General features: G+C 42.0%; 1 protein-coding gene across 17 annotated transcripts in view; it reads right to left on the reverse strand.

Annotated features, from left to right (window-relative positions):
• AGAP1 (ArfGAP with GTPase domain, ankyrin repeat and PH domain 1) overlaps nucleotides 1-27,544 on the reverse strand; it is a 295,523-nt gene that overhangs the window by 137,602 nt on the left and 130,377 nt on the right. For 14 of the 17 annotated variants that reach the window (XM_004942493.5, XM_421880.8, XM_015289268.4 and 11 more), the window contains 2 exons: nucleotides 23,465-23,620; nucleotides 18,583-18,675 (listed from right to left, as the gene is read on the reverse strand). In XM_004942493.5, coding sequence (XP_004942550.1) covers nucleotides 18,583-18,675; nucleotides 23,465-23,620 — 249 coding nt within the window. The remainder of the gene's footprint in view (nucleotides 1-18,582; nucleotides 18,676-23,464; nucleotides 23,621-27,544) is intronic. The other 3 variants (XM_040703942.2, XM_040703940.2, XM_015289264.4) reach the window with 1 other exon arrangement.

Genomic DNA, 27,544 nt, shown 5'->3' on the forward strand with positions numbered 1-27,544 from the left:
TGGGGAGAGAAAGGAGATAAAAAAAAAAAAATCCCGACAACTGCTTTATCTGATGAGGGTTATGGCTAATTAATTATAAACTCAATTACCTAACCCTTACTTCAGCAGTCTCTATTCATTAAGAGATAAAAACCTGACTGACTGCTAACTTTCCCTTGCACACATGCACACACATGGTATGCTCGCTATGGATTTGCACACTTTAGCGCACAATTCCTTTAAAAAGATCTCCAAAAGCATTCGTACTTGTCAACCTTGTCCTCACAGGATGGAACATTTCTCTTTTTTTTCCCCCCTACCACCCAAAGCACCCTCTGTCGCACCATGGGAGGGCCTGGCCTCCACGCTGTGCCTTGGCATTTAAAAGCAAAAACCAGACATTAAACAATAGACATTATGGACATCAAAGCCCCCTTTCACAGCCAAGTTTCTGCCTCCACGGGCCTCTGATCTATTTCACATTTTAAATTGAGCTTTTAATTTTGGGTGCTAAAAGTTGGGCAGTGCAGCTCACAGGTACCAACTAAACATTACTCTCCGAAAGCTTGACGGTAGCCAGCAAAAACGAATCCTGTTTAAGGAACAAGCTCTAAAAGCTCTTAGCCAAGCTAAGGGCTGTTAATAACCCAAACTGAATTTTGCACGTAACGCATTAAAAGTTTCTGCTTTATCGCTATTCAGATTCCATCTCCATCCCTGTGGTGCATGGCCTTTCCTCCAGCTGAAGTTCTTGCCCCCTCAGGTTGCACTTGACACCAGCTCAAACACCTCGCAGAAACCAGCCTTGCCAATAAAAGAAAGTGCCTCTTAATCTCCTTCCAAAGACTGCAGCAGACTTGTCTTTCTCACCTTCTGCAATAAACTGAGATTCTCAAATCTCACTCTGCTTGCCCTCTGCTCTAGCTTTTCCATTTCTATGGCATGTTTGTTACATATCTTTTTATATGGGGATTTCATATACACAAATACTTACGTACTTAGGAAAACACACACACATTTATCTGTACATAAATGAAACAAGGTGATCACATCCATATATTACTTCACATTTCCTCAGAACTTTTCCCTAACAATAATTTCTTCCAACACATAAAGCTGGATTCCTTTGTCCTACGCCTGTTCCAAATTATTGTGCAGTACATTTATAGAACTACATTTTGGTTCATTCGATTTACAGTCTCAGGTCAGTTTTTTATATATTTTGCAGACATTGAATGAAATATTAGATACTCTCTATTGCCCTCATTCTATGTGAGGATTCTGAAGATATTCCAAAATGTTCAATCAATGCAGCACTCATTTAACTTCTTCACCCATAAACGTTACTATAAGCGAATACTACAGATTGAATTAAAACACAAGGTTTTGTTTTTGTATTCTGAAAGGTTAAAAAAAAAAAAAAAAGGGCTGGATTAGGTTTATTGCAAGTTATATATCTGAAGATGCCAAGGTAGCAAATGCCTATGGTCACATCTGAAACTCAATGCGTTATGCACGGTTGATACAATTTTGAGAGAGAAGAGCAAGATGGATAGAACAAGTTCATGAAATCCCCACTCATCAGAAAGTGAAGGAACATCACACCCTGAGCAACTCTTCACAAAAACCAGAACATCCCATTTGCTTCTGAGCCCTGTTCCACAGTGTTTCTTCCACTTTTCTGGGTCGAAAACCCTTCCTTGTTTTGACAGCACTTGAGTCCAGTTCTGTCCTGCCCCCACTTTTCCCTAATGCATATAGAGAAGGTCACTTTTGTTTCTTTATTCAGCTTTACAAGTTGCTGCAAATACAAACCAATTTAAGCCTTTCCCCCATAAACACTCACTTTTATATAGTCCTATAACTTTTTAACCAAAGGAAGACAATTGTACTCACAACAAATGAAAGATTAGAAAAAAAAGAAACAGGAACAGAGAAACAGTAAAAACCCCAAAGCAATTTTCCACCAACAATTTCACACTGCTATTTAACTTAAAAATATAAACATTGATTGAAACAATCACACGCAGTATAACACTGTTCTCTCAACAGCCTTCCCATCACACCAACAATATCAGGCAAAAAGGCAGACTTCTCCCATTCATCAATACAGAAGTTATTCATCCGAAGTTTATTATCTCAGGTAATTTGATCAATACACTTCACCTTTATAGTACAGTTGTCCTTGTGAGCAAAGCATTTTGCGTTTTATAGTGAGATGGTTATTATGAAGGCTATTCATAGGGAAATTCTCTGCAGTTAAAAGTTTTTCCAATTAACTACATTTAACATCGTTTAAGCCATAAAATGGTGGTTACATTTCACATCATGTTGTTTAAGTGTGGCAGCGCTTAGCAAGCAGCTAGCACGCATTTGGCAAAAATACATCAACCAATACTTTGAAATGGAAATCAAGAAAATCGTGCCACAAATAAAATAAGGCCTTTTAAATGTGAAGTTACAAATAGACACAGAAATCATGTAGTTAACAAAACTGTGAAGAACAACCTCCTTGCTTCCATCACCCCAGGAACACTCAGAATCTATTCTCCATCTGCATTCACATAACTGTACTACTCTTCTGTCAGGCTTCCTTGTGAATTTTGGTATTTCCTTTCAATTCTTGTTTTTGTGTAATTCGGCTATGAAATTCCAAGGAATCATGGCAGAAGAAGTATTCATTATTCTCTGGGATGTAGAACTCCCAAGACAACTATAAAGAAGTAAACAATATTTGGGCTACCTTGCTGGCTGGAAAAGGGAAGCATTCAGCAACAAGGCGGATAAATCCCTTGAAATCTGAGTAAAACAAACGTTCATAGGTCAGCTATTGCAAAGCAGAGAACCCTCTCAAAATTTGCTCAAATATTTAGAAAAACAACAATACAAAAATTCCTTGAGAGGTACTCAGAATAAACTAGTTCATTAAAGTCGTATCAGCACTTGTAATTGGCCCTTGTTGGCCAATAGAAGGAGACATTTGCAACTTTTCCCAGGAAATTATATTCTAAATCCTTCATGAGGTGGACCTTGTCCTTTTCTGAGGAAACTTGATAGCAGTCTTTAGTATTCACTAGCATAATTAGGGCTGCAGTTAATTTCATTAAATTCTCTTGCTGCTAAATGAAGCAGATTATGAGACATCTTTTATTGCAAGGCATGAAATTACAGCCTGTCAGCTGCCAATGGTAGAGTAAAACTAATGAATTACAGGGTAAATAACACCAGAATTAACCAGCCAATTTAACATAGCAGAGAACAAAGTCATTTTTACTTAGAGCTCTGGCAAACACCATCTCCAGGATACCTTTCAGACGAAGGGAGATCAATTCAGGGATTCTCCAAACTAAACAACCAGGGAAAAACTACATTTATTGTGCAGCAGCATTACAAAGTGAATGCTACCAATAAGTTATTAGAGATCTGTCAGATCAGTGTTAGATATCACATCACTAAAATATTTAAACCGTGGTTTCTCCAAGCAGTTTGTGTAATATATTATTCTTTGCACACCATAGGGAAAAGTGCAGATGTGCATTAATTTGTCACTATTATAACTAGCTTAATGGTGACAACTCTTCACAGACAGTACCAGACAAAATCCCTATTAATGAGGTGTTGGAAAGCGCTTGTACAGAATGGACAGATAATTAAAGAAGACCAAAACCAAGCATAACTACTTACGTTCCATTTTCTACACCTGTCCTCCCAAACTTCTCAACATGACGTGCGTATTTTCTCTGCACAGAACCCCTGGCTATGCTTCCTCTGCCCCTGCTCAGAGTCCAAACAGTGTAAATACAGACTTCATTTCAAACTAATGCTCTGTAACTCAAGGATTATGTTTCCTGCTGAGGTTAAGTGCCAGTGTGAGGGACTGTGTTAGCTGGGGAGCAGCTGGACCTGAGCACAGAATGGTGTGTGTCAGCACTGCTGTCTCCATCTCTTGGGGATGGACTTAAGGCTGCAATAATACCTGTGGCATTTGCAAGGAAAGGGTCTACGGAAAGACAAATCCCATGTTATTACAAGGGTTTATTACTTCCTCCTTTTGGCAAATGTACTGTAATTGTATCTGCTGTACACAAATTAAAGCATTTTTAGAATGGTTTTTCAAGTTAGGTTTTCAGTAGGTTTTTAAGACATAGCTCCTTAGGTGATACATGAACCTAACTGACCACAGTGGGTTTAGGTAGCGCTGTTGGTGGGAAGACTGGAGATGGCGTGAGGAGGGCGGAGCTCATGGAGCTCAGGTCAACATGGTAGAAAGAGAGATGCATCACCTGGGGAAAAACTTGCTTATCAGGGTTTCACTGCTTATCTTGGTTATTATCTATCTTGAGGATACGAGTATCTCAAATTCAAGTTCTATTTGTAACAACAACAACAACAAAAACAACAAAAAACCCCAAGAGACACTGGTGCATCTTCCAAAAGAAAATATCTACAATCCAAAACCTCAAAGCATGTCTATAAAAATTAAAACAATTACGAATAAGCATGAATAACTGCACAGTAGAATTCTTTGGAGAATGCATTCACCTATTGATTAATGTCCTACTGTCAGAAAAACCACAAGAATTTCTGCATCATATTGTCGCTGCTTCAAATGGAGATACAACAGTCGCTGCTATTTCTTCCCTAATACAAAGCACTAAAAATATCTGTGGTACCAAATTATTCAAAAGCAAGGAAGTAATTAATTGCGAGCTCTTAAAACCCAGCTTTGCTAAGGACACAGAGAACCTTTCTTTATATACCACCTACTGAAATTTGTTCTTAAAATGTGCATATAAATGCAAACTATCTGGCAATATGAGTTTTCAACTAGCTGGGTCAGCTTAATCTTTTGGGATTTCAGAGGTAAATAAACATGGGAGCTATCTGTTTCAGGGTTGCAGCAGAAGCCAAAAGCTACAAACAAGGAAAGCAAATCAGGTGCCCAAGCACTACTGTGTTACACAGGAGTAAACTTGTGCCATGTCTGCCCACCCCACAACAGAGCTCTCTGGGACCAGCACATCAGCAGCATTCTGACAGTACAGAAATGAGCTACAAAAGAATATTCCTGCAGAAGACTAAACTTAAACTAGCATGATTTTCCAATCCCTGAACTAAGGGAGGCTCTATCTGCCGCGACCCAGAAATGAGTTTTCTCTCTCAGACCTTCTCCAAACACATCTGTATTACACAGGGAAGACGTACTGTTTCCTGAAGCCTTTGCCTGGCATAACCAACCTCACCACACCTCTCTGTTTGACCCTGCAGGTCAGTATTTCTGCATGCTGATCCCGTTCTGGAAGGTAGTCCCGTCCCACATAATGCTCTAGATAGAGATGCTGACTCTCTTAAGACACTTTGTTCCCCTTCCAGAAAAGGAAACCTCCATCTTACATATTTTATTTTCACAACATCAGAACCATTCCGGACAGATGCTGATATTTTGCCTTCAAATTTCAACAGTGGGAAAACTCGCACTCTGACAGCTTACATGCATCAACTCCAATGCATTTGTTACCAAAATCTATAGACTGAAAGCTCTTAAGACTGTTCAATCGGAAACAGCTCAGAGGCATTGACAATGTGCCGAAATAGCAGAGCACCAGGGGCACCGATGCATTGCTTCAAGTTGGCAATCAATCACCGTGCTTCATGCTTAGGCACCTTAGGAACCAGGCACCTCTAGGGACTGGTGTGCTACTTTCTGAAAGACGCTTAAGATTTTTAGATGTTATTGAATGTCACCTGTTTTTCTGTTTTTGCTTCCCATCTTTGTTCAATAGCCTTTGTTCAATATTCCTCCTCCTTCCCCTTACCTGTTTACTACACATTTTGTTTCCCTTTCATTTTCACCTGAACTCTCACAGCAGCACTATTTTCCATGTGAATTCTGCTTCTCTATTTCTGTTATCCATCATATTGGCATGCTCTCCTATCTTCCTCTTACCTTTAAAGCCCAATGCTTTTGTCTGCCGCTTCCCCTTCTACAGGAGCAAAGAGTTTGCCACCTTTGTGCTCTATAAAGATTCAATAAACCTATTTCTTCACCACATCACATTGACAATAAGAAACGTCACTGAATTTGAATTAAGTGTCACTTAATCTGTATCAGGAATTACTGAAGAAATCACTATCTGCAAGATTAAAGCACTAACGACTGTGATGGTGCACGTTTTGTTTCTCATCTACGCTTACAAACTGAGAGCAACATTTACCATACAAAAGGATGACTCAGAATTTCTAAACAATTCAACTACTTGCACTGCTATTTTAATTGATTTTCCTTCCAATACCTCCTGCACTCAAAGATTTCTTAATTTTTCCCTCCTGAAATATTCACACAAGAGAAGAGAGCATTAGACGTTAACCTAGCAACTTGATTTGCAGTTCTCCAGCTCTCTACCCAACCATTTAAATACTGTCACTCATAATAGGGTGATATACTGTACTATAAACCATTCTGCAAATGGTATGTCTTGGTATTTTTCTTTTGTGACAAAGAATCATATTCACTACGAAGGGGAAAGAAATGAACTCTGTGCCTGCACTTACAGAATCTGTTTACATGTCTCAATAGCTCTCCCCACTCCCTTTTTTTTTTCCCCATGAAAGTCCATGTCATTACGTTTTTTCTACTGTTCCTTTATAAATAGAATTTTAGAGTCTGACAGCCCCCAAAGTCCAGTAGCTTTCGCTTAGAATTAAGTCTGAAATAATCTCTTTATAATCATCCCATAGCTGTGTGCTTATGTCTCACAGTAGATCAGCAACAGTTCTTTTCCTGGCAAACACTCTAAATTCCTACATAATTTTACAATTAGAAGTAATTTCCCCTCTCTCATCTTATATGCAGTTGTGTGATACAAGAACTCGCATTACTAGAGCTAACATATACTGATTAGTGCTGCGATGGGCAGTGCCAAAGACCTTCAGACAGACCAATCTGGAAGCAGAGCCACAGAGATGGGATTCTCTCTCCAGCACTGCCTTGAGCACTTCACCTCATCACTGAGTGTAATAAAAAAAAAAAAAAAAGTCACATGCATCTTAGAGTATGTTTCTTAAATAGTCATTTTTGATGCTCGAGTCAGATCCCTTTTCTCCTGCGATGCAATGCTGTTTTATTCCCAAAGCACATCCACCATTTCTTGCACTCAATTCCCAGATCTGAAACCACACTGAACTGCCACACGTGTCACTCCTGGGTCTGGTTTAGAGTACAAGACTGAAAACCCAAGTGTTCATGTTTGGAAGAGAAGCTACTGAGTTCATACTGCAGACACAGCTGCAGTGGAAGTGCCCATTCCAGGCACATCAACAGCTTTATGCCACTGAGGGCTGTTAGAGAAGTGTCTTTGTACAGAACACACTCCAGGATTGGGTTGCAACAACAAAAATGAGGGCAGCTGGGTTTCAATTCAAATTAGAAGCTTTGGTTCATTTCCCATCACCCTGCCTAGATTACTCTACCATATTGCCTTTGATTTCACCATGAGTTTAAAGAAGGATGGAAATAGACTTTCTCAAGCAGGCAGACAGCAGTGGCATGTACCACAAACGACAACGAAGCAAGAAGTCTGACATGCAACCAGCTTGGACAGAATAAGATTATTACGCTTCTGTTAACAGATCTGCATCTGTTTGCATCAAACCTTGTTCTATTTTGCCACCATCTCTGGTCCTTGTAACCTTCACGACGTGCCTCTCTCTACCATTTATAATATAGATTACAACTGTGGTTGCTATTTGTTTGCTTCCACTCACAACCCTATCGCCTATGGTACTGCTGCATGGAAGCAGGCCTGGTGCTGAACCAAGCTCTGTCCTGCTTCCAGCCAGCCCCAACTGTGCTCCAGCTCTAACTTGTTTATGATCATGCAGACTGTTTCCAATCCACATCACGGTTTTTAGCCAAATGAATTTGAATACATTTTCAATTAAGAGTTAGCAAGGCATTTTCAAAATGCTTTTCTAAAATCCAAACATTTTGCATCTGTTATGTTTGCTACATCCACTTATTTGGAATTCCTATCAAAAAAAGCAATCAAGCTTTTCTGGCAGGTTTTATTCTATATATACCAGCCTATTTCTCACACTTACATTAAGCCACTCAGGAAAACTCAGTCCTGCAGCTGTGTGTTTGTGTTATTGCAGTCTTCATTTCAAGCTTTACAACTCTGGGACAACTGTACGTGAAATAACCCCATGTCACCCGATGACCTCATTCATCTCACACTTATCATCCAGTAAAGGATTCTGATAAACAGAAGGTGCAGTTATCTGATTTTTCTCCTTACCCGAACTCGAGCAAAATAAATCAGTGATTTGGGTTAGTTTTAGTTTAAGGAGTTGTGCTACTGAATTATTCCATTTAAATTCAAAATATTTAAGTGCCAACATCTGGCCCATCTGCTGAGCTGTGCTGCTAATTACCGGAGTCAGAAGGGTTTTGAAGAATAAAAGCAGGTTTAGAGAGAAGGGCATTTTAACAACAAGGCAGTGACCACCATAGCTGCTATGGCGGAGACTGATCACAAGCAAGCTGTACAGAGCACCTTCATTCCACACACCCTACTGCCCCCCCTTACCAGAAATACTCCTTCCTCACCTCACTACTATTTGCAATTTGCCATCGCTATTTACATTCTGCACTAACACGGGCCCACAAACGTGAAACACCAGCAGTGCCAATGCTTTTTCAATGCAAACACAACAAGGGATGGTGGACCAACAGCCCTGATTCAGACTTACATACAATTACCCACAAACTTAAGGTAGCAAAAGAATTATGAAAATATTTCGGATGCCCAAGGTTTGCCTCATTCAAAAAATTAGGCTAAAGGGCTTTAAATGCGTGCTGTTCAGTTTACTCTTTTGATTGCTTTACCACTATGTAAATCAATTTGTTAATGTTCCTTACAAAATGCATGAGCCAGTTATACTGACAAACACACAAAGCTCATTCGTAATTAGCAGTTAATTAGTAAGAAGGAACAGATGCTGTTAGAGTTTCAGCAGGCGAACAGGTTCTGTAAACAATGCTTATAAATCTAAATGAATTTATTAACCACAATGCAACTGTCAACATTTTGCTGGCAACCATACAAATATGGCGGAATCCCCAAAACATCTTTACAACATATTAATAATCATCGTGTCAACCAAAGTCTATCAGGCAGTCTCACTTGGTAACTGTCATAAGCGTTCTACTTAATCTTGTTATGTCACTTCTCCCTCCTAATTCCTCACTCATGCCCTCAGAGGAAGAACTGCAGCCACCAAAGTTAGCACAGACACATACAGACTCACCTCCAATAGAGAGCAGCTCCTCGAAACAAAGACATTTGTGTCACAGGAATGTTTGTTTGGCACTGATACCTCCAACGAGCTTCCATGAAAGAAGAACCAACACACAATGTGCACAGCCTTGAAAGCAAATCTTGGTCCTGAAGGATTTGCAGTAATTTTCATTACCCCGTTATCACTCAATGAGAGATCACTAGTATGAAGGCATCAGCAGATCTCATATACCAAAAATAAGGTCAGTTATTTCCACCCACCATTTATAAAATAATGCACTCAAGAAACCATTCCACAGTTTCAGTAGGTTGCTTTTTTTTTTTTCTTTAATTATCAAGGAGAGCTAGAGATGGCTCAAATAAAAAAGAATGCCTCTTGTAAGCATTTCTGTGATTCAATATGGAGATAAACTACTAAAGCAGCCTCTATGTACAACAAGCTCAGTCTAGGCTTCTGGCTAGGGGCCAACTCTTAGCCTAAGGGCAACAGTGAAGATACCTCAGTGACCTCATTCCTGCCAATCTCTGCATGTCACATTGAGATGCCACCTTGATATATTACACCATTTCAGCACTGGAAAATTCTAATAAATTTTTTAAAGTCATATTATGGCTTTCTTTATTGATGTTCTCTTTTATACCTACATTGCTTTCGATCATTCCCTCCTCCTCTCCTCCAAAGCACTCTTGACACTTCTCCACCATGTTCTGCTCTTGCTTCCAACGTGCACAGGTTTTGCAATACAATGCACACAGAAGAGGATGAGAAGACCAAGTGGATTAAATTACCCAAAGCCCCGCAAGGAAGACTGTTTGGTTTTCCTCTTGCAGGCTTGCAGTCCTACTTCTTCCTTAACTTGTCTGTTACTTTTCTTCTTACCGTTGCCTTACTTTTGCTCACTCTTTGAAGTTTGGTCATATAAGTGGGATACTACTTTTGAAATTGTGTCCACTGCCATAAGTGACAGTAACAAGCTTTTAAACATTATTCTTTATTAAGTAAATTGAGTAATTATGTTTAGAATGTAATGCATCATAAAAACACACTTGTAAGCTGGGAAAAGTTATGAGCAAGCCAGTACCTCTCTATCACAGCTTGTGACTGTAAGGAAAATCCAAGAGGCTCCCACTGACTTCAGTTGTAGCTTCTTAGGGTGAGAGGCAGTTAAAACATTGATAGGAAGATAATTTCTCTGAAAATTGTATTAATAATGTCTCATTTATAGATCCTTAGAGGTATGAAAGCAATATGCACATCACTATAGAATTCAATTTTAGGAAAATAATATTACTGTAAAGCCTCTATAACTCTCGAACATCACCTCAGCCCCTACCAAACATTAATTGGAAACTGATAAAATAATGACTTTAACTATATATGCGGAGCAACTGAACGCTGCTCACTTTGTCTTTGCATGCCTGAGACTACCACGACAATTTTGCAGGGAGTAAGAGCTATAACAAGAGCAATTTATAGGATGGGAGACAGAAAACTTGCATTTTCAGGCCTCTTAAATACTAGGCAGACATCAATTAAAAGAAACATTGAAGAAATTCAGTCCTTGTAACAAAAAGACCCAAATCCCAGCTTTCTTCTGCAACCTTTGGACAAAAATAGAACCCAGACAGTGGGATGAAGTAGGTGCCTCACTGGGACCTGGTGGTAGGAAAAGAGGAACTGTCCCGGTCTGAGGGGTGCTGGGGTTCCTACCTCTGTCTACCTCCTTTGGCTAAAGGCCCAAAGGGGCCAAATTCCCCTGGATTGACACAGGCAGGAACCTTAACCTCAGGCAGGGAGGGTTTCATGCTCGGAGCTTTGAGGGTTGTGTTGGGTTTCCAACAGAGCAGTGCACCGAGCTGAACCGCACAGATCCACTGAGGATACCAACAAAATAGCAGGCTTTACAGGTGACAAATCCCTGCATGCATCCATTGCAAGTGGATACACTGGGAAGAAAAAATAATAAATAATGACAGGATCTTAATTCTAACTGAAATCCAGCAACCTTTCCATGTTATTTCATTACAAATAGTCAGGACTACTGCTTTTCTTGGGGCAGTATCTGGAAACCACCACCAGCACAACAAAACAGCTTTCACAATCAAATGAAATGCTGTTCCAAGCAGGTGAATGCAAAGCTGGAGCTGTTCCTCTGACGTAAGGGCACATTTGATCTAATTGGAAAAAATATTTCAAGTGCACTGGGAATAGTCACTGTTAACTGAATGCAACAATGAAAAAGGAAAAAAGAGCATGCAGACCCGAGGGAATTACCAAATCAATTAACAACTAATTCAGGAACTAATTTCTGTATTGCCTCTTAGCACAAAACTGTATCTTTAATTTCTCCTGCAATAAGCATCACCATGATAGTCCTAACACACTCTGACGCTTTAAATGAGTTTACAAGTATCTCTTTTTGATTGGCTATATAACATTATTTCTTCACAGTTCAGTGCAACCATAGCCAAGTGTTCTGAAATATTTAATTATACTGGTAGCTACCAGTTAACAATTTACAGAACCATAGTGAGTACAAAACATTTTATAACTAGTAATCAACTAATTAAAAACACAGCAAAAATGTGTATGTTCTGATTATAAACAATTGCAGAGGAATTACACAGAAGATTTCAGCACTAAGAGTATTTGGCTAACGCCCATACTCTTGTGTTTGTACAAGCATATCTGGATCCTGATTACTGTGATTAGACAGAAGTGTGACAGGGTAAATTACACCTCACGGTAGATATAAATAAATGAAAGTCTACCATTTGCCAGTGCCTTGTCAGTCGTGTCATTTCTGAATTTTGGAAAGCCACCAGTCTTGGATCGCAAAGAGCTATTCAGAAGTCCCCAGGATCCTGGAGCAGCAGCAGCTTCGGTAAGCCCTTTGGGGCAGAGAAGTGAGCAGCAGCACAAGGCAGCACCCTGGGGCTCTATGTGAAGGAGCCATGAGCTCAGGCTGCAGGCAGTGGCTGTGCAGCAGGTCAGGTTACCGAGGACACGTGTGTCATTTAAAGCAAGTAAATCCTGGAGATGGACGGGTCCTCCAGACATCTGCCGTTGGCTTTCCTTTGAAATGCTACACGCCATTCTTACTCCAGAACAGAGCTTGATGTTGCATGCAGATGGAAGAGCAATAGGGTGAGCTGTGGTGCTCAGCACCGACTCAGGCCTGTTAATGTGCAAGCTGCTGCAGTGGGGAGCACCCTGCTCTCACTATACCAGCGTCTTCCACCCTGTCAAGTCAGATGAATCAAGCAGGACAAGACGTTAAGGCGGTTGATTACTTGTACTCTCTTTTGGTCAACGGTCGACTCAAAATAAACATTTACAAAACCTGCTGCAAAAAGCATTTGTTGTTCATGTCGATGGTGGCTTTCAGGTCTGACACTTGCCTGAAGCACTGTGGAGCTCTTCGGCTAGTGAGAAGGATTAAGCAAATCAGTTTGACTGACTGGATGTGGCACACCGTCACTTTTCAAGTCCTATTTCAAAGACACTACCAGACTTGCCAAAATGAAGGACTGTGCAGCGCTGTTATTCCGCACAAAAACCAGGCATGCTTTACTGTACACAGACATGTCCCATCTAGAGCTAAAGCTTAAAGGAAAATGAGGTTAGGAAGGGGAAAAACAGTGATCAAGAGGAGGCAGCAGGACTGAGACAGCACTGAAGAGGGGAGAGGAAAGGAGCTGAGGGGCACACAGCAGTAGACAGGCAGGAGATCAGAATAATTACACTAGGCAAAAATCCCATCCTCAAGGGAATGACAACGATAGGGTATAAAGGCGTTTGTCCCACCTGAGCTAAAAGGTTACAAACTGATAACTGGAGATTCAGTGGTAAGAAACACAGAAGGAAATGCAAACACACTGTCTAAGCCTGAACGTGCCTAAGGAAGGGTGACAAGAAGCTGCCCCCTGCCTGTTCCTGTGCCACTCACCCACCACAGGACGTGTGCTTGGCTGGGCTGCAGGAGGCAAGCTGCTGGACTTTACCAGCACAGCTTCCCTCCAGACACCTACAAAGCACTGCCTGGTTTACCCAAGATTCTTTCCATTGAGTAGTACACAGACAATGCACTAAGGGAGGTCACTAGCAAACACCTGAATTAAACACAAATCCTCTATCTTGGCTTTTCTAAGAACATCTTAGAAACAGCAGAGATTTTTCCCCTGGTTAGGAAATTTTTGGAACTTTGCTTCGGCGACACTCTAAGGCAAGGACACGATGTGAGAGCACCAAAACGTGACAATATAATGGGCAGCTGAAATTCGTGGGAGTCCACTACTGGACTTAAAAGTCACTTGAAAGAGTTGCTGCTAAGGGATTACAAAACACAACGCCTCAAATACTGTGGACGTTACGGAACTGGTGACACTTTTCATACAAACTCTGACATTTGTTGAAAGCATTTTAACATTATTTTTCCCAAGTTTGCAGCGACCTTTAACAAAACACCAAGTTCTGGTTCTCTCTGTGCTCGTCTTAAGGACAAAAGTGCCACTCGTGCACCCAGGAACCAAGCTCTTCTTCCTAAAAGCAGAACTCCCACCCAGTTTGCTGGCAGAGCCCCACTGCTATCTGAGCCCTAAAAACGTTTGCCATTTTTAATTCGGAGTGAAAAAGACAAAATAGTTAATTTCATTCAAGGATTACTTTAATGTATTTAAATGTGCCACGCTAGTGGGCAAAGAAGGTCATCTGAAATATCACCTAAAAGTAAAGACTGAATAAGTTATTCAGCTTTCTCCATTAATACAGCCATTTGCAAACAGAGAAGTGAATGGATTTTGAAGTTCACCTTTGCAAGTCATGGATGGCAAATTTTTCGCTATGCCATCAGCTAATATTAAACATGAGAACATTTATTTTCAAGCCAGCCTGCATGTTTGCTGTCCCTGAATGATGCACCCGGGAGCTGCGCTGGAATCTGGGGGCACAAGAAGCACAGCACTGCTCACTGCGAGCAGAGCTTGGGTAACCCGTCAGAATGCAAACCCCATCAAAGCTTCGGTGAGGTGGCTTTTCGTAAAAGAGCAGTCAAGGTTATGCAGTTCAGCTGTATAATAACATGGGCATCTGTGATAAGTGCAAATGCCACGGACGAGAATCTGGAAGCGGAAAGTCAAGGCAAGCTCTTGCGTATTTATTTACACTCCAGTCTGGGAGGGAGGGGGGAGAGGAGGAAAAAAAAAAAAAAAGAAAAAGCACACAGCTGCCATCCCAAAAACAGACCTCCCATCTGCCACCCACGATTTGCATGTCACCTTCTCCAGGCTCATTTGTACTTCATTAACTGCCATTGACTTAACAAGATTTATGCAAATGACACCATAGGAGCTCGCTAACTCCCACTGCAATCAAGTGATTATGTATGTACAATTCTCCACAGCAATGAAAAATTAATACATGACAAGCCCACTCACCGCTGAGCTGAGCTTCTTGCTTTTATTTCTCTTGTTGTCATTTTTTTTTTTTATTTGAATATGCTCTTCTGCAGGACTGCAGCAAACAAAGTAATCTTCCCCAAATGCTGCAAAAGCCCCAACGTGCTGAAAGTACGTCGCTCTGAAACAGAGCCTAGCGCACACTTCAGAACATTCACGCAGACTACCAGATACAAGCCTTTATTTTCAGCCTACGTGGTTTTGAGCAGAGGATATTTCATACTGAGGAAACCACTCAGCCTCTAAAACACACTAAGTGTTAAACACAATCTCTGCCTTCTTTTTGGAAAGTTGTGGCACATCCAAAGCCCTCCAAGGGTGCCAGGAGCACAGACTGTATGGCACGTTGATGCTGCCAAGTAAGCAAAACCCAGCCTCTCATTTTTGAGCACTTTTCTTTTAGTTCTCCCTTAAACCGACCTTTCTAAATTCAATTCACCTTAGAGTAGCTTGGTGAAAGTTACCACTCACATTTTGACAGCACACCAACTTTTTGTTGCTAACATTTTGGGTTTCTGCTGAAAAACTATAAGGTTCTTCAAAACGGTTTTAAATGGCTCAGCTGAATAGAACCATGTTTAGCAGTGTAGGGAAAAGTTTTAGCAATCAGAAAGGAAAGAAAAAATATGAAAATGAGCTCTTTTCAACCCGATTGCTTCAAATTAAAGTCAGGAAGGAGCGAGGTGTTCCCTTGCAAGGAAGCAGACTCTGTTTATAACTGTGCCTGCTCCCCCAGGCCCTCAGGAACTCAGAGATCCATAAGAGGAAAGCAGGAGCTGGTACAACTCTGCTTCTTCAGACTGGAAGAGGCACAGAAACACACCTGCTCAATACCAGCTGTTCCCCTCCACTTCTGCATGCCCCTCAAGCTCGGATGAGTTTTCTTTTTTTCTTGAAAAGAGAACATTTCCAATCTCCAATTAACTTTCCTTCAACTTGGGAGACATTGTTTCTGATTTTTGGGACACCCTGGGTAGATAAGAAGAACCCACAGTGAGGCAGCACAAAATCTATCAGATAACTAAGCCTCTGAGTTCACCATCTCAATAGTGAGACTTCTCTATTAGCTGTTCTTGAATAACCCTTTTTTCAAGTACCAGAGAAGACGAAGCACTCTGTATCTGAATTTCAACCTGCACCTTCCTATGGCTTTTTTAAAAATAATTACTTAAATGTGCTACCAAGCTCAATCAACAGAAGAGAAGCACCAATCTGCAAGTGCAAGCTCAGACTTACCCCCTACATCAGGGGCCCACTGCCACCAGTTCTTAAGTATGTGACATGCACATACCCAAAGCACCTCCAGAGGGAAAAACAAAGTACCGACAGTGGGATTAAAAAGGTCTGGTCACTGCCTCCCTTAGAAGAGGAGGGTATGTGCATGAAGCTGGCAAAGGCACCTTGCTCCAGAACAGCTTCAAGAAGTCGTGGGACGTTTAATGTAACTGGAGGTGACTCGTAATTGCAGCATGGGATGGTGCAGCAATGTGACTTTTGGGCTAATAGGAGGAAAGACTGGAAAACACGGGGACAAAGATTAAAAAGAGTCTTTTAAGAATATAATAAGAAAGCTTTTCCACAGCAACTCTGTGAATACTACAATCTGCATTCAGCCTCGTGAAAGGAGATTTCTCTTTCTATTCACTGACCATTTGTCACCGAAACATCCTGATGGAAGGGGTTTCTCATTGAAAGCAGCACAGTAGCGTGACATATTACTGAAGTTTTTAGGTCCGAATGTTCCTTTTCACATCCCTCCGTCTTATTCACAGTTAATGCACTAAATGCAACAGAGATCATCTTTTCTAGCAGGAATTTCTACCTCCTCAGAGAGATCTCCAAGTGTCTCACACCTGTAGAACGTACCAATAACAGTCAGATCAGCAATGTAACTCATCACCACCTCTAAGTAAGAGCTATCTGTACAGTGGATAGGAGAAAGCCTCCCCAGTGCCTCATTTCAGAGCCTTGTCTGATGGTGAAAGATGCACACTAGCTCAGAACAGTATAATTTGTAATCAAAAGCCACTTCAAACTAATACATATATTTCAACTGCCATTAAACACTGGCAGCACACATACACGTTTCCATTTCCTCTTGAAATTCTATGTTTCTAATTAAAAAAGTTTTGTTTTTCCCCTGCTCCATCTTCTTTTATCCCACAAATAAAGCAGGGGTGGGAGGGAGACATTTTCAATATAGAAATTCTAAGTGATTGTAGAGGATACCTCAATTGCGTTGCAGTGTGATCACACTTAAAATGCTCATCGTGCCTGTCCCAAACGTGCATTTTTACACAAATTCATTTCATGCAGTGCCGTTTTAGAAAAGAAGAGTATGTACACTTCAAATAAGCACTGGGAAAAGTGTGTTTCCCAATGTATTTGTTTCTTATTCTCAGCTGCACTCACGGTCCGTTTTGCTTAATTAGCATTACCCAAAAGAATCCGGTCGGTCTAACCCACCTCATAGCACACAAAAGCTGTAGGAAAAAAATCGTAGCTTGTTTCACGTGCCTGCAATCTCCTCCTCCGAACACTGAGCCAAACACGGAGCTTATCTGGTGTCACACTGCTGTGTTTGATTAAAATTTGTCTCCTAAAGATTCACGGACATGACTACGCTTCTGCGGCCCGATGGCCCCAACAAGTCTAACTGCTTTGAGAAAGGAAATCACTGCAAGCAAGAGTACAGAGCCATCTCCCCCCTTCCTCACCCCCAGCATAAAACAATATACAAAGAACCTCCAAAACAGCAGCACCAAACAGGAGACGGAGGGCTCCTCGACACGATGAGCCAGCAGCCAAGGTAGGGTTTAGAAGCACGCTGGGAAGAGGGAAGCGAGAATCTGGAAAGCAGCAAAGCAACCAAAGGAAACTGGAAAAGAACTGGGTGGGAAGAAGATAAGCTGCTTCATTTGGCACTGGTGCTGCCTGCAGCACGGTAACTCGCAGGAAACCAAATACTTGCAAAACACACACTACTGCAGAAACCATTTGTAAAGCATCCCATGCAAATGTTCAGCGCAGTGTTCTCAACTGCACGAATTCAGCGTAATTTAATTTGGAAAAGTAAATGATCTCATTTACCCAAACACTTTGCATTAGATTCCAGTATCGCTTTTGCCTTTCGGAGTGCGTTCAGAGCTACAATTTAGCATTCAGTTTCCGGGCTAATGAAAGTGCATCTAGGCTAGTAAAACAGACCAAAACAAATCCGTGAATTCAAGTCCTGTTGTGTAATGAGGAAGTTTAATTAAGGCCACACATTACAGCTGTAAATGTTCTCTTATATAATAAGGTCTAAATGAAACTGAACCTAATCAAAGTTACAATTCCTTCATTAGCAAATTACAAACAAGAGTGCACAGCTGACACACCGGCTATGATTATCACAACTAATTGCCTTGTTGTTACAAACCAGCCTGAAACTGTGTTCAGATGTCCGTCTGCGATAGCAAATTAGGGCCACATCAGGCTATTCCTGCCATCACAAGGGGCTCTTGTGCGGCGCGCTGATTTCCCCCCGTCAAATGGGCAGTGTGCGGCCCAATCAAAGCCGGCTCTACAAAGGCAGCCTTTGAAGCCAGCGCAGCCGAGAAACGCGCTCCATATGCAGGCCGGCAGACTGCACTTCATTAGGCCTGTTGTCACATTTTCCCTCTTCTTATTCTAATGATCCTATTTTAATACACATAGGAACCTCTCCTAATTGATGTCAAGTGAGTGACTTCCACATTCATCACTGGAGCACATCAAACAAACCTTGGCGCGCGGGCCGGCCTCGCGGCGCTGCAGACCCGAGGTGCGTCTCCAAGCACGGCAAAGCAGAAAGCGCGTTGCGTACCTGCTTAATTGGGATCGCGCGGCCGCTCCCGATGCTGTCCGTTCTGCTCTCCAGGACCTTCTTCTCTTTGTCTGGGTCGCTCCCTTTCCGAGACTGCGGAGCAAAAAGAAAGTTGCCGTTATTATTTTGAAGCAACTGGAAGAAGTATTTGGACGCGCAAACGTACCGAGAGCGGGAGGGGGAAAATCTACAGGAGTACACGGCAGTCCCTAAATTTGAATGGATTTGAATACCTAATTGCCATTTCCAATTTTCCGCCCTCCGCTTGTTTGAAATGGGATTTGGGTTTCAAAGAGTTCCAGCCTCGATGCCTGAACAGCCAGCAGATCACACTGCTCAAGTTTGCAGCATTACTCGAAGAAGGCTGCAGCTTCTCACTGAGAAAATCTGATATGTATACATAAATATACGTACGTAATGCAATTAACTAAAATCTGTAGGATTTTAGAAAGATCAATGGCTATCTAAAACCACAATTTCATGACACTTCCTCTGATCGCATTCACTTAACTTTGTTCTTTTTGCCAATTCACAGCTCTCCTTTTTCTACTTTTCCATGCTGAGAAAGCTGGAATTTCAAGAATAGGTACCAACTGAGGTTGAAAAACATTTTTCTGAACAGAGAAAAAGAAACATCAACAAGAGAAAAATTAAATCGATGTTCAAAACTTGACTTGGCTTTCCCTAAAGAGAACTGCCCTACGGAGTTAGCTCACAGAGCTTCCTTCGTGACTACAGCAATGATAAGAAGTCATTCAGACTCTGGTCGATTACTGTGAAAGAACACACAAGTATATTCAATATGACAGATTTATTTTATTTTAAAAAAAGAGCAAAAAAAAAGGAAGAGCTGAAAGTCATCCTCCTTAATAACTGATCTGACAAGTGACAACTTCACTCCATTACTTTTCAATAGGAACATTACTCACACAATACTGAAAATGGGAAAACATTTTCATGTGCTTTTCAAATCACAGATGATGTATGAAACGAATGCATTTGCGGTGTCCGGTGCCACAACGGAAAGCTAATGAAAACCAGAGCAACACAAAACACCGGGTTTGATGTTTGGCATAAAGGGATGACTGAAAGGCAACGACGTCGGGAGCGCCATCAGGATGGCAGGCAGTTAATACCTGTTTTCTGTATTCCCCCACTGAGCAGGCGGAGGGATGGAAGGAAGCAAATGCCCCAAGCAGTTGCTTCAGGGGGCGAGGGGAAGGAGGGAAGGGGAGGGAAAAAGCCCACGGAGGAAGACTTCAAGTAACAGCATCCTAAGCACCACATTTACCCAGCGGGGAGGCTGTGCTTTTCCCGGCTCTGCCGGGAGCAGGCTCCTATCACTAGTTACTATGGTTAGGGGCAATGGAATGACATGGCAGGGAATTAAACAAAGAATAAATGAAAGAAAGCAAAACAAGTGGGAGGGATGAAATCCAATGTTCAAGATCACTATTGTTCCTCTTCCTTCAAGACAGATTTCTGAATCTGAAAGTGCCACTTCCCAATAATAAAACACAAAACAATACTTCAATAGCGCAAAGCGGCCGTAAGTGACATTCTAAAGGAACTCAATGAAGGTAGCCAAATCCTTGGGAGGGAAGTTGTCAACTTGAATGTTTCTTTTTGTCTCGTTTTAAAAGAAAGGATCCCGTTTCTGAAAAGCAATCTAAACACTATGCACTAATTTATTTATTTTTAAACCATCGCATCTTCTCTTCCATAAAAGTAACTGCAGCAGCAAAGAACGCTGTATGTAGCAGGGAAATGCTTCAAAGCAAAATGTTGTCAAACACTTCAAGTATACAAATCTAGGAATGGATGTTAGTCAAATCCTTTCTGGCTGCTGGTAATGAGAGTACATGCCATTGTCAGGGGGAGAATTGGATCAGGCTCCACTGTTTATATCATGTAGCGAAATAGAGAGGTACCCTACTCTTTCATGCTTTCGCATTTATAATGCATCCATTTCATTTTATATCATATCAATTAAAAAACAGACACTAAACCACACTGGATCAACATTAGCTAGGATTTTCTTTGATGTCACGTTAAGACATACAGCAATCCTACTTAAAACTTTACAGCAAACCAGAGAAGGTCCCAAAAAATTAAATGAATAAATAAAAAGACCGTCTCAAATGCCATTTGACCTATTTTCCCTTTGCACCAGAAGTCATACGCAGCCTTACGTCAACACTAAACCTTTCCCAAATCAGAGCCTAGGAATGAGGTTGCTTTCGACCCAGGAAAATACAGCAGCTGAGCTCGGGCACAACCAGAATCCTGCACCCACAGCCCGGAGAGCCCCAAGAACTAACAGTACTGATCTCTAATACACTGAACCAGGGAGGTTTATTTAACTTTTTAAGAGGTCATGACTGCAAATCTGCAATCATGTAAGACAGGTAATACTGACATGTGAACGGAGCTGCCTCTCGCTGTACCTGAAGTTCATTCAGCCCGTATGAAATCCAACAAGAAGTAACAACCAGTGCTTTCCTGAAGTGTAAATCTTCACCTGTGCTGCACAATAATTTAACCATCCCTGTTTGTACCGTGCAAAAACAAAAGACATTTACCCTTCTGCTTTATTTTAAAGCCTAAGTAGGTAGTCTCCTATTGCAATGATAGCTTGACAGAAAATATTAATATCCAACAAAGTCATAATGATCAGATGCCACCTATAACGTGCTTCAACAAGAACATGTTTAAAATGCTCTATCCTATTCCAAATCAAAAGCCTTAAGAGACTTAAAAAAAATCACATCTTCTTTCTGCTTAACCCCATTTTCTTCCCAATGCTAAGAGAACTTCATGGAAGAAACTAAACATATTACCTATGCTGTGTAACAAGAATTAGTTTGCAATTAAACAAATGTAAAAGATACTAATCATATGTAAGTAACAGTCTACAAAGCAAGCATAGCAAACTAAATGCAGCTGACATATTTTCAGTTTCATGTTTTGCTCTTAGCAGACAGGACATCTACTTATTTATAGCCATCTCAGTCTGCTAATTCCAGATTACAGCTTGGCTGACATGGCATGAGACCTGCATTACGAGCAGGGTCAGCAAACTCCAGGACACGGATTGCACCGTATTCAATATGGTCACATCATAAAAGACACAACTAATTCAGAAAAGACATGAGTTTTTTCCCACAGCACTCGATTCTTCCCCAATTTTTCCCAAGTTATTTGGCATTAAGACAACTATTAACTTCCCCTGGTGCCAGGCAAGACGGTTCTCCCTGTGCTATCACTTATTGCAAACCTGTCTGCTCAATCTGTTTGTAACACACGCAGCTGATTTCATATTCCTCTCAGACCTCTTCCTCGACTGCAGATGCGTATGTTTCCCTTTATTCACTTTCTCAAATTTACACCTACTCCAATATAAATCACCCACAGTTTTCCAAATGTCAACAGCATCTGAACAGCCCTCTCAGCGCCTGATGCACACTTGAGGCAGGAAATGGTCGGCACACGCTCCCACAGAGCTCTGGTGGTCTCGGCTCCGCTCCCAGATTTATGGCCGTGCTCTCAGTTTCTAGGATGACACTGACATCTAGTGGAGTTAATAACTCACGAGTGCTCCTCAGCACGAGCCCTGCGAGCAGCAGGGAAATGCACACGCGCTCGCTATAAACCCTCGGTGCCAAAACGTGACTAGTCCTCGTCAGACACTCACTTGCATTTTTAGGGAGGATTAAAACTACCTGAACAAAAATTCATCATTTAAATTCTCTTCTAGGAGTCTGAAGATCTAAATCAAAACATCGCTGGCAAGATGGGCACATCAAATATCAGACCTGTGAGACTGGGCTGTCACTCAGCACTCCAAAACCGGGACAAAACTTTTTACTTGCTGAGAGATCAGAGCTTATTTAGATCACATAGAAAAGTTGTCAGCATTTCTCTTAGTGCTCCCCTGGATACGAGTGAGGAGCCAACCAGTGCTGGGAAGTGAGCTGGACATCAGCTTTGGAATACAAAACACAAACTTTTTACAATAACAGGGAAAACGTGGCTTGCCAAATGCAACTCCTGCATAGCTGCAGTCACCAAAGAGCTTGCAGGCGAGTGTTTGTTAGAAAGTACAGTTACAAGTGTCAAGAAACTGATTATAAAACCACAATTACACACACAGCACAATCCCAAAGCTTACAGCAGGACTGCTAGAATAAGGAAACCATCACTCAAAGCTTCATTCTTGTTTCCCAAAGCACCTGTGCATAGCAAGGATCAATCACAATGGACCAGTTGAAGTGTTTTGGGGTTTTTTTGTTTGGTTGGTTTTTTTTTTTTTTTTTGCATCTCAATGAAGCAAAACGCAGATATTCTAGGAAGGAAGAAAATAAAATGTCATTTTCATCTCCATCATACCTTTTAACTCTGGGAAAGCAAATTGAGACAGAAATAACAAAAGGATCACTGGGCAGCTGCTTTCCAGTACCCCACAGAATTCCCTTGGCAAGCACTGACAGCTCTCTACAAACACTGGATACCTCAACAAGGAAGCCCCAAGTCAGCAGAATTATTCAGAACAAGGACAGGGTTTAGTAGCAGAGGCCCAGCTTTGTCTTTGGTCACTGAAGGTGGGAACCCAGGGAACCTGGGCAGATCTTAGAATCAAAGTCACACAAAGGCTCCAGGATTCATCCGCTGGAATTCCCAGCATGGTGACTTCATTGTTTTACATCCTCAAAGAGAACAGCCCCATTGTCATTCTAAAGCGCTGTTGTTTTCAAGCCCTACATATCCATCTCACCACTCCTGCCTGGATTAGACCAGCTCAACTCAACCGGGTTGAAGTTCAGGCCATGGTCACAGAGCACGACTAGAAACACAGCAACAGTCTCCTCCTTGGCTCACTCACCGTGAAGAGGTTGGATCGGCGCTTGGACTGTTTACGGACAGGAGTTGGTGTGTTGGCAGTGGGAGGAACATCAATCCGTAGCTCCTTCTGGCTGGTGCTTGGAGTTGATGGGACAGAGGAGGAATAATCACTTAAACTCCCTCCTCCATTACTGGTCTGCAAGGATTAAAGTCAGTTTTAAACAGCGGTACACTGCTTTCAAGAAATTGCAATCCACAGCTGCATCTTATTTAGTGCTGGTACCTGAGAATAGCAGCCTAAGCTCAGAAACACAGCAGGCCTGCCCTACTGCCACTCCTCCATGCATTTCCATGGCAAGGCTTTAAATATTTTTTCCATGCCTTCATTTTTTTTTTAAAAACCTACCTATTTCTGTTGATGTGGCAGGCACACTGTCATTCTACACAACATACCCCTAGATGGATATAAACAATTTCATTTGTTGTATCAGTGTAAGAGTAAGCAAAACACTGGGGAAAGGCTGCACATTTTACTTTTCTGCTTCAAAAATGGTAAGCCAAATTCTGCCTGAAACCTAGAAAAAAATACCTAGTGCAACAGAACTGCATAGCTGGACTTAATCCTAGTCTGGAATCATCAGTCCACTGAGAGCTAATCAAGGAAATGAAAAAACAACCCACCAATGCTGTAAAATGGTTCCTGTAGTAATAGGCAGCTCTTAAGACATTTGCTGAAGCCATGAAAACCATTGGCACAGGGATACAGAGCTTAAAAGACGTTCCAATTTAATCAAAGCAGCCCAAACGTAAAGCTACATCACAGTCTCCTAAGAAATTAAGTAGTCACACAGTAAGTCTACAAAACAATTAATGAACTGATGCCACAAGTGACTAATAGCGGAAAGGCAAGGAAAACAGACTGGAAAAGTACCAAAATGTGATTAATGTTTTGATTTTTTTATTAGACATAACAAATGAGTATTAAAAGCATCATTAAGAAGGATGCGGAGATAATTTACAGGTTTTTTTTCTATCAGGTACATGTGCATCCTCTGGGGACATGCAGACTATGTATGGTGAGTGGGGACTCAGGCAAGGCAGAAAAGCTCAATGGAAGAGAAGCAGAAGTACTGGACAACAACTCCAAGGTAGCTTATGGGAGAGGAAATGATCTGCGATGCTCATGAGAAGGTGAAAAGATATCTTTGAAGCAATTGAGTTTCCTATAGAAAGCAAGGAGAGAAGGTAAGACAGTACCCATGGGATGCCTAAGCAGAAGGATTTTCCCATGGCACTTAACACGAGGCAACTCATTTTAATTTCTGCAGCTAGGAATTCACCAGGTGAAGTTGCTTCACAGGAAGAGAAGGCAGTCCAGTTTTTCCTCTTCAGCACTGCCCTTCGCTAGTGACACACGGAGCTGCCATACCCTGCTTGGGAGGCACAGCAACACGACAGCACTTCCATAACACAACCCTCAGAGGTCAGTGCAAGGATCAGGACCTCGAGCAGAAGGGAAAAGCCCTGAAGGAGAACCGAGCAGGAGACAATTCTTCTTTGCATCATTCACTTAACTTTTCTTTTAGCAATTTCAAGGTTTTCTTTGGTGTTTAATTCCTTTCTTTTCTTTTAAAATTCAAGAAGAGAAAGGTAAAAACAGAGGCATGAGCCCAAAAGCTGATGCTTGCACTAAAGGGTCAATCAACGCAGCCACAAATCCAGAAGTATCACTTCCAGAAGTCAATACATGCAAACATTCCTCATAATCTGTGTTACAGCTTAGGATTTACAGTTCATGAAACAAACTTTCTGATGGAGAAAATTGTCCCATTTTCCCTGTAAGAAAAGGATATGAAACATCATCTGCCCTTCCTTCTGAGTTAGAGAAGGGCTGATGCCAGGAAGCCAGAGGTAGGGGTACAGGAACTAACAGAGGATCTGACTGAGGTTGTCCTACAGTGTTCTCAGGTACAGAGAGAAAGTAGCAAGCAGAATTTGGAAGTGGCCCAAGTGAATAAAACAAAGGTGATACAAGAGTAAGAGCTGGAATTATCATTTTTAGTGTCCTAACAGCAAGCAGTAATGAACAATGAGAAGAACTACCTGTGAGGAACTGGCTTCAATTTACCCCACATTCACTTTCCTTTTTCTCCTTTCTCTATGGCATCTTGCTGAGATAGCAAGGAAAAGATTAAATGGACAGGACAGTAAATAACCTGCAGGAAAACACACAACAAATCTGTGAAAAGCAGGGATTACTCCTCCAAAGAATCGCAGGAAGGGCTGTGGCAGACAAAGGAAGGTTTATGAGGAGAACATCTGAAAACTCAGCAACTATGAAATGGCATTAGAAAAGGAGACCAAAGATGCTGAAACAAGTAACTGGTCAAAAAGGATGGCTTTTGGACCATAGTGGTAATGACCTACTGCTCTCTTTGCCAAACTGAGGAGGGAAAAGAAGGAAATCTAAGTAAGTAATGAATAGCAGGAACTGAAGGTGCTGAACACATCTAAGATTAGAACCATATACAGCTGAAAGGCTCGGCACAGGAGGGAAAAAAAGATGACAACAAATGATGAAGATGGTGGAAGAAAAGAAGAACAATCATGCCTGAAGAATTTAGAAGCCTGTTCTTTCTGTATAAGAACAGAAAGGACATTCTACAGCACAAAGGAAGGACTGAAATATTCTACACTGATGACAGGATGTGAACCACAAGTTCTTGAAAACAAAGGGATGTAGCTATGATCTGCTTCGTGATACTGACAAACCTGACAATTATGCATCTTCATCTTTTTGTTAACTAAAACAAGGAAAATGTGGTAGTTTATCAAAGGAGCTCATCAACACTACACTGTGCTCTTTCTCCTTGTCTTCAAAAGAACAGGGGAAGAAAATACAATGAAAAAGGCACACAGGTTGAGCTAAGGACAGGGAGATGCCTCACCAATTGCTGTCATGGGCAAAACAGACTCAGTTCAGGGAGATTAGCATAATGTATTGCCTACTGCTAACAGACCAAGGCAGACAAGAACACCTTCCTCCACCCACTCTGTCCTACCTTCCCCACCAAGTGGCAAGGGAGAATGGGGCTGTGGGCAGCCCATAATGCTTCATCTCAGCTGTTCCTCCATGGTCACTCCCTTCCCCTGCTCCATGTGGGTCCCTCCCATGGATGCCATCCTTCCCCAATTGATCCTGCATGGGCTTCCCACAGGCTGCAGCTCTCCAAGCACGATCCCAGCATTGCTCCATACCACAGGGCCATCCCTCAGGCACTCTTCCAGCACAGCTCCATGGGCAGCAGCTCCCACAGGCCTCCTCCTGCACTGCGGGCTGCCTCACAGCTGCATGTGGAGATGTCTTCCAGGTGGTGCCCATGGGCTGCAGGGGACAGCCTGCTCCACCATGGTCCTCTCCTGGGCTGCAAGGAACTGCTGCTGCATGCTTGGAGCACCTCCTGCACTCACCTCGGTGTCTGCAGGGCTGCTTCTCTCACATTTCTCACTCTTTTCTTCCAGCTGCTGTTACAAAGCACTTTTCCCTTCCTTAAATCCGCTCTCTCAGAGACCCACCCCAGCATAACTCATAAACCAACTCCGGCCAGCAGCGGGTCCCTTCCAGAGCAGTTGGAGCTGGCTCTGATCCGACCCGGAGCAGCGCTAGGCTCTGCCATCCCAGCCACCAAACCCTCAGCATCTGAACCCAGTACCTTACACCACTTGCTTCTGTGAGAAACACATTTTAATAACCGTGATTAAAATACATACTCATCACATTAACAATACAGCCTTCACAAACTTCACTTCCATCAACAAAGATAATTTTCCACACCAAAGATCCATATAACATCACCTCAATGCCAACAAAGAATAACTTACGCTCCACCACTTGTCCCTTCACTGCACCATAAATTCTCCATAACTGCTACAACATCTGGCAACATCCAGTCCAGGTTTTGCCCATGACCTCTCCCAGTCACATCCTTGTCTCCAATCCCCCAAGTGCCCCAGCTGGGCACGGCAGCTTCACACCCATGGGCAGCTCAGCTCTCCCACTCCTCCTCCTCAGCAGGACTTTGTCACAGAAATCAAATGCCACTGCAAAGATTTCTATTCT

Source organism: Gallus gallus, chromosome 7 (genome assembly GCF_016699485.2).
Source record: "Gallus gallus isolate bGalGal1 chromosome 7, bGalGal1.mat.broiler.GRCg7b, whole genome shotgun sequence".
NCBI classification, from domain to species: domain Eukaryota; kingdom Metazoa; phylum Chordata; class Aves; order Galliformes; family Phasianidae; genus Gallus; species Gallus gallus.